Here is a 19662-nt window from a genome sequence, read left to right as displayed (position 1 = left end):
AAAAAACAACACTCAAGTCGCACAGGTGATTCTGAGGCCGAGTTGCATAAGAACTGCTGAAGAGAATACTGGAAGGTGGATCATTCTAGAATGTGGTTTGGGTTTGGAGTTTGGCCAGAAGTTGCTGCCTTATAGCGTAGCTTAGGGAGAGGGGAAGGCAAAACAGAAGGAAGGTGATGGGTTTATTTCAGTGAACCTATGAAATGGTATAAAATGCCTACAAGTAAGTTTTTATTTCTCTTCCAGGTCTACAACTCAAACAAGGACAGTCAGAGCGAAGGGAGTAAGTATGTTGCTTGGGTCATTTTGTACAGCTGGGCTTGGTTGGGGCTTAAAGAAGTTGCTGCCCTGGGGGTGAACCACCAGGAGGTGCTGTGGGCATGTTACCCTTTACCTGTTACTGTCCAGTGAGTGACCCTATAGGATCCAGTGGAACTGCCCCATATGGTTTCCATGCCTGTGATCTTTAATCAGACTCTGACATATATCTCCCATGGAGTGGCTGGTGGGTTTTGATTGGCAGCTTGACCGTCAAGGCTGTGAGGACACGTTTCATGTCTATAACCCTTCACGCTTTACAACGTGTTTCCATTGACCTTAGCTCATTCCACCCCAGCTCCAGCCGCCACTTTAAAAATCATTTACTTCAGTAATACCCAATTTCCCAACAGGCCTACCCCGGTGGGGGTGGGGGTAGGGGTGGAGGTGGGGGCAGAATTGACTTTGCCTTTTGTACAGTCATGCTCCAAGAATGGGAGCACAACACCTTTCTTAGGGAACTGCTTGAGCACTGTGGTCTTGGTTGCCTTTGTGGAGGGGTGAGAGTGGAGATGGTGAAGTATGAAATAATATCCCTTGTTGATGGAAGGGACCCCGGGCAGCCTCTAGAGTACAGTGAACCCTCGTTTATCGCGGTTAATCGGTTCTAGACCCTACCGTGATAAATGAAATTTCGCGAAGTAGGATTCCTTATTTGTAAATCAAATATTTTCGTAGTTAGAGCATAGAGGACATGAAAAAACACCCTTTAGTCACCATTACACTTGTATTACCCAATTTATTAAACGAAAAAGGGAAAATACAGTAAAACATTTTGGACGTTACAATGATCATTTATTATTTATTATATTATTTATGGCATCAAGCGTGTACAGTATGAGCCAATCAGTGGCAGTAATGACAGAGCATGCGCTGTTACGCAAAAACCGCAATAGAGTGAAGCCGCCGAAGTCGAAGCGTGAAGTGGCGAGGGTTCACTGTACAGCACCTTTTCCTGGCTACTGGCCACGGGCGCTGGCATGATTGTTCATCGGGATTTCCGAGGTCACATGTAACCCCATAGAGGTGAAGGGGCTGAAATGAAAGTGCTGCAGATGGAGCGTTGGGCCGGTGAGCTCTTCAGTGCACGGAGAACAAACAAATGCCATCCAGGTTGCTGTAGGAGGACACAGGCAGTCCTGCCCCCTTGCCTTGTATGACCCACCTGGAAAGGGGGGTCAAAACCATCAAAGGTGGCCTGACCATGAATTCTGGGGAAATCCGTACAACACTGCCTCCCTATGTAGACAGAAAAACGCACTGTTCTTATGGGAAAACCATTTTACTGAGATTGTCCTCTGTGTTCTCTCCAAAATATGGATTTTTTTAAACCAGGATTTTTATATAAAGAGCTTTGGAATGGCTAGTGTGAAGAGAGGCCTTTATACAAGGAAGAGGGGGTAGTTCTCTCTCCCCTCCCCTCTTCCAAGTTTTAACAAAGGAATATATTTTCAAGTAAATACTTGATGTTATCAAAGCGTTTAAAAAGTCCCCTCTCTGTATCGTTGCCTACGCTGAGGATCTATTGTCTTATAATGGCCATTGATCGCTTGCATTTATTGACCACCAGCCTTGTATCAGGCTCTCAGTACGTTTTACACACAGTCTCTCCGTTAGTGCCTGTGAGCGAGGGCCTTTTGACCCACCTTGTAGCTAAGAAGACTGAGGCTGGCCAACTCAGGGATACGGCTTCATGCAAGTCTGCCAGACTCCAAAGTCTCCACGAGGACCATCTCTTTCCCTAAGGAGAGAGCAATGCCTAGAGTTCCGCTTTGGGAAACAGACACGTGCAGTGCGTCCTGTCATTTACAGAGGGAGGCGAGGCGCCCACCTCCAATAGCTACTGAGTCTTACCCTTTCTTCAAGCAACTGGGTGTGGAAAAATGGGCTGGAAACATTGGCTGCTTTTTCAGAAGAAGATAGAAATTATTTTTCTAGAGGATTCAACTAGCAGTATAAACACCATTCTAAAGGAGAGCCAGGCAGCATATAGAGTCTTGGGTTGATGCTTCCCGGTGCCATCTGGCATAAGCCCTCCCTTCTCAGTGCACCTTCTTAGCTCCGCCCACTGGAAGTTGTCCTTTGACTCTTGATTGCAGAAGTGTTGCAGTTTCCCTCCAGCCCCACCCACCAGGCTAGGTGCCACCATTGTCTTGCATTCCGGTGGTTCTTTAACTCCCTTAGTCTAGGATCCAGACTTTTTAAACAAAAGTAGTTTTATTGGCATATATTTCACCCGCCCTGCAAGTTAATCGTTCAATCAGATACGATTTGTGCAGTCATCACCACAATTGATTTCAGAGCATTTCTTCTTGTACTCACTGTTGTTAGCTCTCCATCTTCCCCGTGCTCCCCTGCCATGCTCCTGTGCAGTTACTGTCGCTATAGATCTACCCGTCCTGAATTTCATTTGATGGGAAATTATAAGAGAGAACATTGATATTTTTACCTCCAGCATCCGATTTTCAAATAGTTAGTCCCCCCCCCCAAAAAAAAAAGTTTTGCAGGGAACTTTTGAATGCATGCATTTGACTATAGATCCGCAAGCTGTGGCAAAAGGAAATTCCTTTGGGGACATTTTCTATTTTGCCGCCTTTGACATGAGGTCTCTCTTCAGGCGCACACTGCTTGTGAGGTGCCCCTGAACCATAGCTCACCTGGGTACAGCAGAACAAAACCCTGTCCGTCCCTGTTGGGTATAATGCAGGGCCAGAAGTAATATCTGGAGAATGCGGGTCTTTTCCAAAGGGCCCAGGCACCAGGAAGAAGATGGAGGCTGCTCTGTCCACGTACCTTTATCGACAGAGCTTCCTCTCTCCACTTGTCTTCTCCCTTCTCTCCTGAGACACAGTACAGAGGTGTGGATTCATCATCCGGCCCCCAGCGCATGGTGGTCACAGTCACTGTTCCAAACCAGGCCCCTCGACTACTTGTTGTTTCGGTATTTCATTCTCTACCCCATTCCTGTTTCTTTCCTTCCTTATAGGCCATCATGCTAATGCGTACTTTAAAAATGTATTTCTGGGCAATGTGTTTGTCTTTTTGATCTGCCTGTGCTTTCGGTGTTTATTAGTGGTTATTTATCTTGTTGATTTTGATCTGTTTCTCACTCTGGTCCTGCAGTGTTCTGTTAAGAGCCACCTGTTTGACGATGAGTAATTCTAGATCGCTGTTTCTGATGGTGTCGCCCTGATTTCTGACTCTCTGGTGGATGCCAGCCCTCCCCCAACCCCACCCCTCCACCCCCCAAAAGCCTGCGACTCTTCTCACCACACACCACACAAGGAACTTATTCGTGCATGTGCCTCTGTGTGGAAAAGGTTTGGGGATATAGCCAGGAGGGCAGTTGCTGCCCTGAAGGGCTGCATAGGCTTAGGACAGTTCGAGTCCCCTCTTCTGCTTTCCTGGAGTGGTCAGTCCACATTGCTCACAGTCCTGTGTGTGGATCTCTCCATCCCTGGGAGCTCTCACCAGTACTCGGCTTTCTGCTTTTGCCAATCGAGTTAAATACAAAATGACTGCTCCTTGTGGTTTCCATTTCTATGATAAGTAATGAGTGTATGCATCTCTACATATGCCTGTCAGATTTCCTCTTCCTTAAATTACTTGTTCCTGGCCTTCACCCATTAAAAAATTAATATTGTTGTGATATTTTCCGTGCATTCTACCATCTAGATATTAAGTCTTTGTTAGCTTCATACACATTACTGTCCGATTAAGTCTGACGTAAGAGTGGCCCTTCAGGTGTTGTAATATCTATGGAGTCAGCCTTCCACATCACTCCCCTGCAGAGGAGCTGGTCAGTGGGAATCTCTAACCTTTTGGTAAACAGTCAAGTGCTGAAAAGGTGGCGTGATGGCCACGTCTGACCTCCAGGTGAAAAGAGAATCCAGTTCTACATCTGCCAAGACCGATTCATATGAGGCCGAAGTCAGATATGCCTCCACTCTCCCATCTCTTTACCCTCTTCCGACACTAATCATCCCTTCCATGACACTCGACTTCCCTGTTGGGCTCTACCATGGCCAGCCACAACTCACAGAAAGTAGTCGTAATGAGGGGTTTATGGGGAAAGTTGATAGGTGATCACTAGTCATGATCAGAGAGCATGAAGGATACAGTCCGAGGCTCTTCAGCCATTGCAGCAGCCACATCTCTTTGGTACTTAGTTCCTTGGCCACAAGACTCATTGGTCTCTGTCTTTCTTGGGCAAATATTAAAATGCTGCTTTACCATCGAAAAAATACTTACAGGACACCTTACTCTGCCAGTCAGCATCCTGCCCCCTGTCAGGCAGCTTTACTTGTTCTGTGGGCTGGGAGGCCCATCACCATTTCACGGTCTTCATGCTGCACCTCTGCTCTGTTTCATGGTGTCAGTGCTGCAGCCTCTGGTGCTTCTGCCACTTCAGTCAGGGACCCCCACTCATTCTACTGGTGGCTCTTTTGTCTTGGTAGTCATGCGAGTCCTCTGTTTATACCTCTGAGGTGGCTCACTTTATAACCAATGAACTGGCGACACTGACCGGGCCCAAATTTAAGAGCCCTCTATGTCTTATTTTCAGGTAGCCCCCCAGTCACTGAGTGGAAGTTACAAAGACTGTGGGTAGAAGAGCCATGCCAAGCAATTTCACTGCACCACAAGTGCGTAACCATGGTACCCAAAGGGATTTTTTTCTTGTAACTTTTAGATATTCTAAAGAGATTTTCCCACACTGTCACCTGCCTGTTGATATTATGTGTAGTACCCTTCACTGACCATAAAACATCATTTAAAATATAGTTTTTACATAGAATTTAATTTTTTCCCTTCTGGTTTGTGCTTCTCAAGTTGCATTTTAAATAAGTCCTTTCCCACTGTGTCAGAAAGGTGTGTATATCTATTTTCCGTTACTGACGTTCTGTTTTTGCCTTTTACATTTATGTTTCTAATCCCACTGACATCCACCATTGTATGGTGTTTCATGAAATACAGTCTAATTTTATCCCTCCAAAGTCGAGCCAGTGTCTGAATGATCCCGTTCTCTCCCGTGACTTCTGGTTCATGACACTTATATGTCTGTGCTGCCTCTGTGGTACATTTAATGTATTTCCTTGGTTTTCCCAATTATTCTTGCACCAATGCCCCTTGGTTTTAATATGACAACTTTGAGGCAAGTGTTAACACCTGTTAGTTAGGTCTTGTTTCTTCTTTTTATAAGTTGATGTCACTTCATGTGGCTCTTTATCCTTCCACATTTCAAGATTTAGAACAAGTTTAATAAGCTGCTCAAAGAATAAAATTTTGACACACGACAAATATATAACCTCTCTTGGATAAAATACCTGAACCAAACAAATTCCTAAAGGGAAAAATATACTAAGGAAGGAGGGGCAAACATGGGGGGAGGGTCACTGAGTAAGGGATGCCAAGTTTCCCTTTTGTGTGCTGCACAACTTCTGGAAGCAAGGCATAGTAACGATTGCACAGCATAGTGAGCTCAAAGTCATTGAACTGCAGTACATTTTAAAAAGAACAAAACACTAACTTTGGGGTTATCTGTATTTAACCACAATAAAATAAAATAAGACAGCTCGGTATTATGTAATTTGGGGCTGACTTCGAGAAAACAGACATCGTTACAACACAGAGACACAGCCAGCGCTCCGAGCGTCTTTCCGTTTATCAGGGCCATCTGTGTTCTTCATTAGTTTCAGTTTCCCACTTTATGTCGTCACCAAACTAACCCCCGGTATTTCATAGTGTACATGGCTAATGGGAATCCATAGGATGTTATTGTGAAATGAATCTCCACATCTTTTTTTACTGGTCCAGAAAGATCCCATCTGTTTTTATTTATATTGTATGGACAGACCAATGGAAGTCCTAGCAGTTCTACTAGGTTTCAGTAAAACTCTCACCAGGCATCCTGCTGCCGAAACACACCCTTCTCTGGGTTTGGTTGTAGATGTCAGGAGTAAACGTCTGTGTCGTGTATTTCAGCTCGTAGCGAAGAAGGAGGGAATGAGAAGGGAGAAGGGAAACGGGATCTGATGTGTGGGGAAGAGAAGGAAAGGGAGAAAACAAGACAGGGACGTGTACTGGAGGAAAGTGTGACTTGTGCCCTGAAGGTGCTTTCTGAGGAAGTGATCACAGCAGCGTCAACAACCCAGTCATCTAACACCTGCCATTTGCCTCCGGTATGAAGCCAGAGACCAAGGCTGTGCCTTTGCAAGAGCGCCAGCCCCACCCTTTCCACTCATCCTGCTGGCTCCCTTTGCCATCTTCCTGGATAATCTCCTGCGCCTTACAGCCCCGCCCTTGTCTTTCCACACTGCTTTGGCTAGAGTTGTGAGCTTTATTCCTGAAGGCTCTGGGAGAATCGGTCATCCTCCTCTGAAATGAGCCTGGGCCAGAAGCGGGTGGAAAGGCCAGGGAGTGGAGTGCTCTCAGCCCAGAGGGTGGGAGTACTGACGTCTCTCTCACCTGAGGGGCAGCTGGAGGGCTGAGCATGCACTAGGAAGGAGAGACTGGCCTACTGCAACAGAGTCAGAGAAGGGCAAGTTTTCAGAGTATGAGTGCGTTCTTTCCAAGTTTGACATCTTAAATCATAAATGCCACTGCCTGTTGATCTCTAAAAAGATGAGCTTGTTTCTAGCAATGCTGCCTTCTCCAGCTGTTGGGAGCCTGAAGCCTGACAGATTGAGAGAAAGCCGGTTTGGGCTCTTAATCCTGGCTTCATAGAGCCACTTTCCTTAGTGTAGGTAGTTCATCGAATTCCTTAGGTTAATCAGATCCTATTCAAGGAACACGCCCAGATTGCGCCAGGCATGCCTTCTCACTTACAGGACCCAGATCGGCCCTGACCATCCGGCCTTTCAGGATAACGTTGCAGGAATTTACTTGTTTATAAGCATTTCTCTGGACCTTTCCCTGGAGTTAACTGCCGGCGTCTTGTTCCCTGACCCACCAGGCTTTCTGCAGCTCTACATTCAGTTACCACCTCTTGGGGGTCCTAAGGCACTGAGACAGTTTATTGTGCCAGCCTGGCTGATAAACACAGGTGGGATTAACTGAAGGGCAGATCATTTCATTTGGATTTAATTGGCATTATACTAAATATACCTGTTAGCGTTCTACTTTTCAAATTTTACAGGAATTTTTCCCATGCCAGGGAAATTGTTTAAAGATATCGTGTGTCATGGTGTAATCTTCTGCCATTGGATAATATTCGAATTTCTTGAGCCATCTCCCATCATTCAACCTGCGTGGCCTTGGCAGATTTTTGCTTTCTGAGCAACTGGGAGCTGGGCATCCTAGGACAGCAGTCTTGTTGCTTCGGCCATGTCACTCACAGCGAGTTGCTTCCATGGAGGGGACTGACTCCAGCACCCTGTGGGTTGCACACTGGCATGCTGCCTGTAGAGCCAGGGCTGGGTACCGGACCTCTCCTGAACGTCAATCAAACAGGGAGGATAATCATATCTACTCTCGTGACTTTCTTGTGAGGATGAAAGTTCAGCACAGTAGATGGCATACTAGTTGGTAAGTAATTAATTATTCTTTGTTATTATTCTTATCATCTGGTCATTTCAGTTAGTTCCTCACACAAAAAAGGAAAAGACCGTTGGATTGACAAAACTGTCCCTGGAGGAGGCGGGGGTGTAGGTGGTGTGGAATGAACGGAGGGAGCCAGTACTCCTGCTCTCTGGTGCCTTACAAGTGTTGACTCACTTAATCTTTATGATTGCATGTCTCAAAATGGGGTGCCCATATCCCTGGCGGAACTTCGCATTTAGGTGGCACCTGGACAAGTATTTAAAATGGTCTTTTAGGTTGATATATTTATTTCAGTATTCACGGGGATTTACAGAATTCCTATGGGTAATTGCAATTAAAACATAAAGGAATATTTCTGCCCATTTTGGGAAGCCCCATATATAATAATGGGGGGGAGAATCCATGAATAGTACGTAAACCTCTTAATTTTTATATAGTTGCTTAGTGCAGGGTTAGACTTCTTTTGAAATGAAAGGCCAGGTAGCAAGTTTTTAGCTTTAAGGAACTACTCAGCTCTGCAAGAGACAGCCAGAGATAACTGGATACTGCCTGGACATGGCCCTTTTCTAATAAAACTTTATTGATAAAAACAAGCACAGGATGGATGTGGCCCATGGACAACTGTTTGTTAGCAAGGATATATTTTTAAAAGTTAATCTATTTCAAGGTGGTATGATAATATGTAGAAAACTTGGAAGTGGTGTATGGTCAACATTTGCAGAAATTCTACTCAGGACAATCAAAGGGGGAGATGCACAAACAGGCTGAGTGAGGTCAGGCAACTTGCCAAAGGTCCCAGCCAAGAAGCGGTGGAAGCTGCGATTCAAACCTGAGCTGACATGATCGCAATGGTAGTTATTTCCCCGCCACTACTCTTCAGATCTATCTGCCTTTCTGTTATTGTGTGACTCCCTACCCCCAGCTCTTTGCTGCCATTCCGTGTTTCTTCTTTGTGAGCCCCTTGAGGAGAGAACCGTCCATCATCCCTCAAAGTCCTGTGAGAAGCTGGTGACTGTATGGCTCTTACTCCCGTTCTCTGGCTGAGAGAGCCAGACTCACAGATTTCAGTTCTGGCCCCTGGGCGTACTAGGTTCGGAGCCTTCCAGGGACCTACTTCTTTGGTATTTGGATTCGGTAACCAAGTAACACCCACTTGTTTCCATCCTTCCTCAGGCTAGCATTCAGATTAAACTCCCTGATGCAGCTGGTTTTTCAGGACAAGGAGGAGGACCGGGGAGATGCTGGTGAGAGGGACATTATCACTGCTGCTCTTTGTCTGCTTCTGATGGGGACATGCTTTCATCTCAGCATCCCTGTGTTAGGCCGGGTTGACTAGAGACACACATCCAGAGACATTCATGTGTGTCAGAGGGAACTTTATTTCAACAAGTAGTTATATATCAGGAAAACATCCCAGTCTGGTCCAGATCAACGCCTGGTATAGTCCATCAGTCCAATAGTAGTCCATAAATCCCTCTTCAGACTCATCAGCTATGTGCAATGATACAGACTGCCCGGAGACCACAGGCCAGCGGGTGCAAAGTCTTGTGGATCCACCAGCAGTGGAAGCATCACAGGGCTGGCGCAGGCCTCAGCATGGCTCTTGAACAGGAAGGTGGAGACAGACAGAGTGGCCTGTCTCAGAGAGCCATTTATCTTGGTGGCACCTCCATGAGGTCATCAAGCTGCAACCTGATTGACAGGCTGACTAACCTCCATCCGTATCTTTTTTGGCACACACACAAAAAAACTGTCAGAGTTCCTTTATCTGTAAAACAGGAAAGAGTTTTATTCTCAAAGATCAAGATCCCAAGGGAAAGGCTTGGTGGGATCTCACGTTCCTTGATTTTTAAAAGGTTCCCAAAGCCTCAACCATCCTCGCGCGTCTCATGAAGGCATCAGAAGGCGGAAACAGGGATTTTTAAAAAAAACTATCCCTCCTGTTTCCTTTTGCTTCCAGTCCCCTTCGGCCTTTGGCTGTTGGCACTCCCACCGTTCGAGGCAGGATGAGGCAGCCACTGGGAACCAGGATCCCTGTGGGATCAGAGCCATGCTGTGGCTGCCAGGTCTCCACTGGTCGGTAGCTTATAAATAGAGCATTTCCCCTGTTAAACCCGAGACGGATGGAAGCAGTAATGGGCCTCGCCACCTGGCCTCTTGTGCCCGGGCCCACGAGGCAGTCAGCTGAGTGTGCTTCATTTCAGCTTTCCGTCCACGCCTGCCAGCTCTCGGCTGATAGAATACAGACCAGGTTGCTCTCCTCACCTGTGATACTGCCAGCCCCCTCCCCCCTCCCCCCACCCCTCTCCCTAGTCCCCACCCCACCCCCTTACTGCGCCATGTCAGGTTTTTGTGGCTTCACTTTCATTTTCAGAGCCACAGCCAGACGAGAGGGTGTAATTCTGGCTCACCCTGGGTGCTGAGTTTCTGCACCTCACTTTTCATTATGAGTTGTGTGCTCAACACAGCTGCTGTGGCCTGCGTTAGCCTCAAATTATATTTAGTTGAACCAAAGTGCCTCCGTTTGAGAATAACTCGTGTGCATGAGGGCATCGGGGTAGACAGTGAGTGAGGGATTTGGAGAGAGGGGAGGGAACAATAAAAGCCTGCCTGCTAAAAGGGTTTAGTATCTGTTCCCCTGCCATTGTGCCTGGTGAGATGCTTCGCAGACTCTCCTGGACTTGCCTTGAACAGCACCTGGTAAATCCGCCTGCTCTCTCAGCCAGCTGTAGAGCAACAGAGGCAGCCAATGCATGACCCCACCCCACCCATCCCCTTTCTTTCAGTGGTGTGAGTGCTCTATTGACAGCAGACTGCCACCTTGGCAGGTGTGAGCTCCTCCTTGGCATCCTAAGTTGGCTTCAGCCAAGCACCAGTGTACAAATCCTTGTCTGCATCGTGAACTGTTAGAGCCCAGTGCAACAAGTGGTGGAGGCAGAGACTGACAGATCAGTTCCTCCTTCTTGCCATCAAGTAGATGCTAGCGCATAGCGAGTCCCCTGTGGGCTTCCGAGAGTGTAGAGAGTAACTATTTATGGGAGTAGAAAGCCCAGTCTTTCTCCCCCAGAGCTATTGGCGGGCGGTTTTGAACTGCTGACCATGTGGATCACAGCCTAAAGGTAACCACTACAACACCAGGGCTCCCTAAGTCAGTTAGAATATCAGTAATGTGGTTGGTGTTGCTTGAGCAGATATTTTGTGCTGTGAAAAGAGTTCAGAGTTTGACCTGCATTGTGTCATTTGATCTTCAAAAGAACCCCAATGGGGCAGATAGTATTATTGCCCACATTTACAGAGGGGAAACTGAGGCTTCAATCTGAGTGCACCCAAAGTTAGTCCTTCCCTCTTTGGCCAGTTGTTAGGTCATGCAACTCAGCCTGTAAGTAGCATGGGAGATTTTACTAGTTGCTGTTGAATCAACTCTGGATCATGGGGTCCCCATGTGTGTCAGTGTAGAACGATGGCTTTTCAATGGCAGTAGGTCGTCAGGACGTGTTATTGAAGTTTTCTGTGTAGACCCACACCTCTCACCTGAAGGTATCTGCCAGTGTGATGACTGTCTGCACCACCCAGGGATTCTCTGGAAGGTGAAAGTGCTGCTGTAAGATTTGCAGCTTCTAGTGCCCACACCATTCACTGGATTGTTGGATTAAATTAGTTTAGAATGGAGATCTTTATAGCTCAGTATGTCTAGCATGCTACATAATCACTAAGTGTTGCCTTCTATCAATAACATCATCACTATCCAAAATTAGAGCCTGATTTTATAAAGCTGGGACACTTGTAGGGTCTTCTTAGAATGTTTGTTCACTAAGGGTTGTCATAGACTCTGCTTTATTTTCACAGCACCCCTTTCTCACAGATAAGGGTCATATCCCAGAGGCCCAGTGTGTGTGACACTGGCAGCCCTAACTTTGATTCTTATCCCTCTCCATGCCCTTTGGTGCCTCCCTGTGTTGTGATCCCTCAAAATCTCTTAAGTTTTTTCCAGGGCAAGTTCAGGTGGAAGGAAAGGTTGGCAACGGCGGGCAATTGGTTCTCTGCTAGAAAACACTTCCATCTTCGGAAAGCTGGTGGTGATTTCTTTTGGTTTATAAACCAGGTCACAACCTTCCAGGCCTCAGGAAGAAGGAAATGAAGGCCACTGGACTGTACTTCACTCTCGTCGTGTCCAGGCCTCCCTTGGGAGACAAAGGACCCTGGTTCCGCGGGTTGCACGGAATCTTGCTCCTTGCACAGCTGTCTGGATTTGGAATTTTAAGGTGGACTGGGAAGATTGCAGATGTAAAACCCCATCAAGAAACACTCACAGCCCCTCTCCCCGCCCGCCCTGACGGTCTACAGTCCTCTGCAGAGACCACGTGAGACCCCAGATGCTGCTGTCTTTGTCTCCTGTCAAGACTTAGAACACCCTTGGCGGCAGCTGTCTCACAGCCTGAGCTCAGGTGGGAGGCAGGCAGCGTTATTTGAGGACAGGCAGGGATTCCATCATTTTTCCTGCTGCTGATTTTACTTGCCTCCCAGTGTCTCCCTCTCCACTTCTTTTCCAAGGCGTTGGTACCTGGAAACCATGAAAAGAGAGACAGGGGTCTGTGTATCTAGTGGGTTAGGGAATAAATTCTGGCCAACCCAATCTTGCTTAGAGATCTGAGGTGAATGAGAACCCTGTCGATCCTGTTGGTTGTGTGCTTTGTATCACAGGCCACTGAACATAAATGGCCAATATAGCCCATCCCGAGGGTCCTGAGGGACTCTTCCTATGTAGGCGCCTGAGTGTCAAATGGGGAAAACCTGGATTGCTATTTGCTCCCTTGTTTGGGAAATGTATACTGAGGCTACAATATTAAATAAGGCAGGTAAAGCTCCTGTCCTCATGGAGCTTATGCCGCCAAGAGAAGCTGGGAAAACACAGTCAACATGTGAGCAGATGTGACAATTAGACGTGCTATGAAGATAAAAGAGCAAGGGGACAGAGAATGATGAGAAGAGGTGGCTGTTTTAGATAGCCTGGAGCAGGAAAGGGCTCTCTGAAGAGGATGTTTAAGCAAAGACCTGAACAGAGAGAGAGGTAGGGACTTGAGGAACTTGCGGATGAGCATTGCTGGCAGAGGGACCAGTGTGTGCAAAGCCCCTGAAGTGGAAGGAACGAACGAGCTGTGCTCTATCAGAAAGAGGCCAGGGGGGAAGTGGATGGGTAGGCCTGCACTGGACCAGGTGAGGCCACGGTCAGGATGAAATAAGCTTGTGTTCTAAGCATCATGAAAAGTCATCAGAGTTATGCTGGAGGGACATGAACTGGGATATATTTTCAAAAGATGACTCTGGTTGCTGGGTGGGAAGTATACTTTATGGGGAAAGGAATGAGGAAGCTGTTGAGGCTGTCAAGGCAAAAGATGGCGGCAGTTTACACCAGGGCTGCTTAATCTTCTCCGCTCACCACTCCTTTTTGCCCGAGAAATTTGCAACACAGGCAAGCACTGGTGAAAACACCTTGGATTCACTATGTGTTTGATTTTGAATTAACTCTTGGCCATTGCACATTCAAGAAACCTTTCACTATTGCCAATTTTTTATGACCCCTGACATTCAGTTACACGGGCCCCCCTTGGGGTTGCAGCCCATAGTTGAAGAAACTTTGGTTTAGACCAAGGTTTTAACAATGGAGATGGCAAGAGGATATATTTAGAAGTTAGGAATGGCATACCTGGTTGATAGGTGTGGCATGTGAGAGAACATAAGGAATCGAGGGCATCTGGCTGATCAAATCTGGCAGCCTCCTGTCTTGTCCTTTCAATCAGGTTGCCCATAGAGCCTGGTCAAGATCGATGACAGCCACATGTCAGCCAGATGTCTATCCTATGGTTCCTGGTTTCTTCCACATGCCTATACCACTTCTACTAATATTAATTTGGTTATTATTGAATTGGTTACCTGTTTTTGCCTAAATTTGTTTCAAAAGAAAATATATCATGCTATGATGATAAATCAGTGGATGTCAGATACTCATTAAAAGAAACCTGTAACTAAGAGATTCCTTAACCTACCTGGTTTTCTCACCTCTGAAAACGAGGATGCTGCCACTGCTGCTACCTGCTGATGCATTGGAGTGCTGAGCCGTGAGCAGCCTAGTCTGGGCTGGGCTAAGCGAGGGCTCCCGCTACAACTGCCAATATTATTATCACCTCACCGCGTGAGCCTGGCTCTTCTCATCATACCCACTTGGCAGCAGTACTGGGGATATGAAGTACGTTGTTTCGTAAAGTGTAACGTGTGCTGTGAAAAAAATTAGAAAGAGTAGCCATCTTCGCTCCAGTAGGATTATTGTTAAGGATAGCACGATTTGGGGATGAAAAAAATCCTTCATAGACTGGAACATTTGGTCCAGATATTCAAATTATTATGTGATGACATCATAGCACAGGCAATAATCACTGAGTGAATATCTAATAAATCATGATTGCTGGAGACTGACACTTAGAATTCCTAGGTGGATTATCTCCACCACACAGGTGGGGATGGTGAATCTCAGAATTGAAGCACCATGCCTAAGATCAGGTGTCCTCAAACTAAGGCCCGCGGGCCACATGTGGCTCGCTGAGGACATTTATCCGGCCCGCTGGGTGTTTTTGCCCTGTTTTGTTTTTTACTTCAAAATAAGATATGTGCAGTGTGCACAGGAATTTGTTCATAGTTTTTTTTTTTAACTGAAGTCCAGCCCTCCAACAGACCTGAGGGACAGTGAACTGGCCCCCTGTTTAAAAAGTTTGAGGACCCCTGCCTTAGATCAAACCCAGTCAGAGGTGGCAGAGATAGGGCTCTAACCCAGGTCTGTTGGGCTTGCAAGCCAACTGTTCTCCATTACATCGTCCTGTCTGCTCAGTGACATCAGTGTTAGTCTGTACTTCCTGAATGCATACCGGCCAGGAGCAGAATGCAGGACACAGGAGGCACTGCAGTGGGATGGGGCCAGTGACCTTGCGATTCAGAATTGGCCATAGATAATCCCCAACTCTGCTTTGGTGAAAGTACAGCCAGAATGCACCATAGAAGCAAGGAAGGCCAGAATTTGTCCGGGTACTTTAGACATGTTCGCAGCAAAGACCCATCCCTGGAGAAGGACATGACGCCTGGCAAAATTGAGGGCCAGGGGAAAAGAGGAAGAGCTTCCGGGATTGATCAGTACACAATGACTGCCAGTATGGATGCAGATGGACCTACCATTGTAAAGACTGATAAGTGTTTTTTCTGTTACAGATAGGGAGGGCCTTACGGATCCGAGTCAACCTAATGGTACTTAACAAAGAATCCCCAAAGTAGAGACTTCACATCTGTATGCTTACGAATGAGTAAGCTAACTTCCCTGGACTACCCCCGTTCCCCCCAAGCCTTTGAGAGCTATAGCCACAAAACGAGGTCCCCAGGGCCCACATCCCAGGACACCTTGACAGCCCTGCCGGTTCACAGCATTGAGACAGAAGGTGTGAGCCCTCTGCCTTCTAAGTGTGTGAGCCAGCGGAACATTTTTTCTCCAGGTGGATTTTTGTATTCAATGGGAATGGTTTTCACGGTGCTGAAATTGATTAAATCCAGAATGAGCCGAGGCAGACCTGACGCTAAAGACCAAATCACATTGGGAAATTGATTAAATTTCTGTAGTGAGACTACCCTAGGGCTGCCCATGAAATGGTGGTCCTGATCCCATCTACCTTATAAAGGGGCCCCAGCATCCTTGACGTTTAAATTGGCTTATTTCTAGGCAGTTTTACTCAGCACCTTCAGCCAATCCTGTTTCTTCCACAAAATATATATTTTTCTCAATAAAAGGAGGATTAGCTACGTTTCATAGGGAGAAAGATACTCAGACTCGGAACACCTGCTGACCCCCAAGTGTGGGAAGTGGTAGTCCTTTCAAGTGCTTGTTGAGACTTAGTAGACCAAGGATTGATCTCTTGGCAGGTCTGACCAGGATTCCTGGGGTGCATGTCATTTGGGGGGGCCATCTCTCCGCCTTGGTTTCCAGCGTCTCCACACTCTAGCTCCTTCCTGCTCGCTGTGTCGTGCATGCAGTCAACCAGTTGCTGTGGAGTCGACTCTGTCCGGCGCACCGTGACGCCCCGGGTGACATCGCCGAATTTTGCTCCACGGTTTTCCGTGGTGGAGTTTTCACAAGTAGCTCATCTGGCTGTTCCTCCCAGGTGCTTCTTCGTGGACTCACACCGCCCTCCACCCTTTCCGTCAGCAGCCACGTGCATTAACCATTTGCCCCAGCCAGGGACCGCACAGCGTGGACATCTGTAAAGTTGTTAATTTGGTCACTTGTTGCCCTTCTTTGATTGGTAAGGATGACACAGGTGGGGTGTGTGAGAAAAGGAGCTCTCGAACCTGAGCAGGCAGGTGTGCGAGGGCCAACTTTCCAGCTGTTCCTGTTTTCCCGGTGCTTCCCTCGGCCCCAGGCTTATCTGACTGTTCGGACGCCCAGTGCAGGTCAGCCCCACATTCTCGCTCCCCACAGCACAGTCCTGCTGATGCTTCGAGGCCCCCCAGCACAGGGGTTCTGGAGGTGCCAGGCAAGCCCAAATAGGCTGCAGCTCTGCGGTCTCACATCGTGGCGGCCTGTGTGCCGTTTGTTTTGCTTTCTCTTGGACTCATTTTTGGGCCTGTTATGTTAGGTGGTTAATACCTCTTTGTATTGATACAGGAAGGAAGGAAGTGGCTAGATCAGGCCACTCGTTTCTTTATTTAACCTTTATATCTACACAAAGATGAGAAAACCGAGGGCCAGAAAGTTTAAATAACCCATGTACTTTCATACAGATGTATCTGTTGGACTTTGAAAGGTCACTTTGATTCCACCACGTTGTCCTCAGCAACTCTTACCACCTTTGATTTATCTGCCCATGCTTCTGAGTCTACTCATGCACACCCGGTGAGAGAGCGAGATACTGAGAATAAGATAAACACTAACTGCACAGGCCATTGCTCTGAAGAATGTATCTTCTTGTTTGGTAGTAGGGCAGACATACTTCACACAAAGCATGCAAATATGTGGAAGCTGCCAGTTGTGCTGGGTACACAGAAAGGGGCCAATGGGCAAGGATGGGGTGTTGACCAAGGTGGGGAGATGAGGGAGGCTTTTTCAGCGATGTGAGATCTAAGTACTTGGGCCAAAAGGCTTCTAGATGAAGGCCACAGCTTATCCAAAGCTGGTGAGAAAGCGTGGCATGGGGGATGCTTCAAAGGAAAGCCAGTGTGAATGGGACACAGAGAGCAAGGGAAGAGTGTGGCACAAGAGGAGGTTGGAGAGGCAAGCAGAAGCCAGACCTGGCAGGGTTCTGCGGGTCTTGCTAAAGATTTGAATTATCCTCGCAAGAGCAGAGGGGTGCCATTGGAAGATTTTAAATAAGGAAGGGACATGAGGTGTGAGGAGAGCAGTTGAGAGTTATTACAGCTATTCTGGCAGCAGCCGATGACAGCCTGTTGTAGGTTGATAATGGAAACAATGGAAGAACTAGACAGCATTGAGAGATTTTAGGAGTTAGAATCAAGGGACTTGGTGTTAATTTGGATATCAGGGTGAGAGAGAAGGAGGTGCTAAGGGTTTCGCTACCTTTCTCACCAAGACCTACATATCTCACTTTTTTAAAGGTGGGGAAAGCCAGAGGACAGGCGAGGTACCAGAACTGATATAGCTTAGCAGTGGCCCTTTAGACCCCATGGTGTGCAGTAACCAGTAAGCTAGAATCCATGTCTGTCTCTCCTCTTCTTAGACAAGAAAATTGTTTATGTAGAATCGACTCAAAAGACAACTAATGACAACAACATTGTCTGTGTGTTTTGGGGGGTTTTTTTAGTGTGTGGTTTTTTAAAGCCCCTTGGAAAAAAATAATTTCTTGCCTTAAGCTGCCCAGATTCGTACTGTAGGAAGACAGCAGACGTCCATTTGTGAGGCATCTCTTGTCGCGTCCTTGGTCTGAGTAGAGCTCACTTCTCCCTCTGAAAACGGTCCACGGTGTGAACTGCCTGCCTGAAAAAGGACCTCACAGAATGGTGCACCAATGACTTCCTCTTTCTCTAAAGAGAAAGGGAGAAAGCAGATTCGAACATTGAAAGTTAAGAGGCTGACACACTTCCAACTTGGGAGGTCAGCCTCTGGGTAGTGGTGCGAGCTCTGTGGACATGTGTGCTATGACAGCTATTTGGGCTGCCTTGTGCTGAAACCTGGGCAGAGATGGACTTGGAGCTAAGAGTGGAAGCAAAGTCAGCCTAAGCCTTAACAGCTGGACAGTGGCTGTCGGTCCTGGGAGCCACCGGTCGTGCAAGGACTCATTGCAAGTCAAATTAAGGCACTAATGCAAGCCTACTAGATATTTAATGAGAGATTATTTCTGGAGATTATAAGGATACAGAAATCGCAAATAAATCCCTGACCTTTTCTGAGCCTTGGCTCTGTGAAAGAGCTGAGTCACCTGCTTGGAGGGGATTATGGACAGCAGCCTCCATCTGGCCGGCTGTTCCCACTCCTTCCGTCATTAGCAAACTGCCTGGTGGTGATGGTGCTCGAAGCCTTTTATCGAAAGTCGCTTTCCAGGCTAGAAGAGCTCAATTAAGTGAGATTATGTACCACTAGGCAGAGATCAGCGCTAATTAGCGGGTTGTGGATGTTCTGCTGCCCCTACCACATTAGTGGTGCGCAGTGCATGTTAAATAATAAACTCTTGGTAATTGTTTGTAACGCATTCATGAGGCCAGCAGGAACCTCAAGTGGACCCGAGGAGAAGGCAGACCTGTGTTTGTTTGAGAGAGAGGTGGAAATGCCTGGACAATAATTTATACCAGTTTTAGTTTAGAGACTTAGAGTAATGATGGTTAAACTGAATTCCATGTGTTTCCTGTTGGGGGAACTGGTGTTTGATGAGAATTCTGTTTCTTAACACAATTTTATCTACTTACAAAACTGATCATTACCATCATTGTGTAACTTGAACACACTAGAGGCTACTAGAAAGTTACTCTGACCTCTTAAGGCTTGACTTTGAAATATGTAAATGTTATGTACTCTTGAACTTGGATCAATGAATACTGCAGTCCATATGTACAGCTTTAATGTGTGATGTCTAAGTGAGACGTGTTTCAAGAAAAGGGATTTGCTGGTATTAAACAATTCGCCTTTTCCCTAAATAAGCGATTGTAGTTAGTTATAGGTTGGAGGAACTTAATTTTTTCCTGAATATACTTGGAAGGTGTCATTGTTTGCTATTAGGTATTCATTACAAGCAAAACGCAACTTGCCATCAAGTTGATTCCAACTCATAGCAACCCTATAGAACAGAGCAGGTTTGCCCTCGTGCCTTTCTGAGAGGCTGTAAATCTTTATGGGAGTGGAAAAATCTTATCTTTCTCTTGCACTTAGGTATTGCTTACCTAGAAAAGGTCTGACTTCTCACAGTTCCTCAAGAAAAGCTTCAAAACTGACCTGCCTCTGCAGGGCCAGACAGAACTCTGCCTTCATTTCTTCCACTAGCCGGACTCATGGCTCTCTGAGCCTGTATCTTCTGGCCACCTGGCCATCAGTGTTAGGTGTGGGGTGCTTCTCAGTTTAATACAATTTTAGTGAAGTTCATGGGATAAGAAAGCAGAATAGTCTTTGGCCCTGAATAAATGCTCATGATGCCTAGACTGCTCACAGACGTAAAGTCCTAACTCTGGATTCCATCACTGCAGCTTCCCAGAAGACCGTCTGTAAAACAAGGGGGGTTTCTCTCTCCAAATTCCTTGACCACATCCCTACGGGAAGATCCTCTTAGG

The 19662-nt window shown here is 46.8% G+C and overlaps 1 protein-coding gene across 1 annotated transcript in view; it reads left to right on the top strand.

The window, feature by feature from the left end:
• Window positions 1-19662, top strand: part of ARHGAP26 (Rho GTPase activating protein 26) — a 529711-nt gene that overhangs the window by 285586 nt on the left and 224463 nt on the right. The window contains exon 14 of the mRNA XM_013005615.2: window positions 247-283. Within this exon, the coding sequence (XP_012861069.1) occupies window positions 247-283 (37 nt within the window). The remainder of the gene's footprint in view (window positions 1-246; window positions 284-19662) is intronic.

This window comes from Echinops telfairi, unplaced genomic scaffold, assembly GCF_000313985.2.
Source record: "Echinops telfairi isolate 266 unplaced genomic scaffold, ASM31398v2 ScPeMD7_7469;HRSCAF=8507_0, whole genome shotgun sequence".
In the NCBI taxonomy this organism is placed as follows: Eukaryota; Metazoa; Chordata; class Mammalia; order Afrosoricida; family Tenrecidae; genus Echinops; species Echinops telfairi.
The sequence above is the reverse complement of the archived record's forward strand: the minus strand, read 5'-3'. Positions and strand labels throughout refer to the sequence as shown.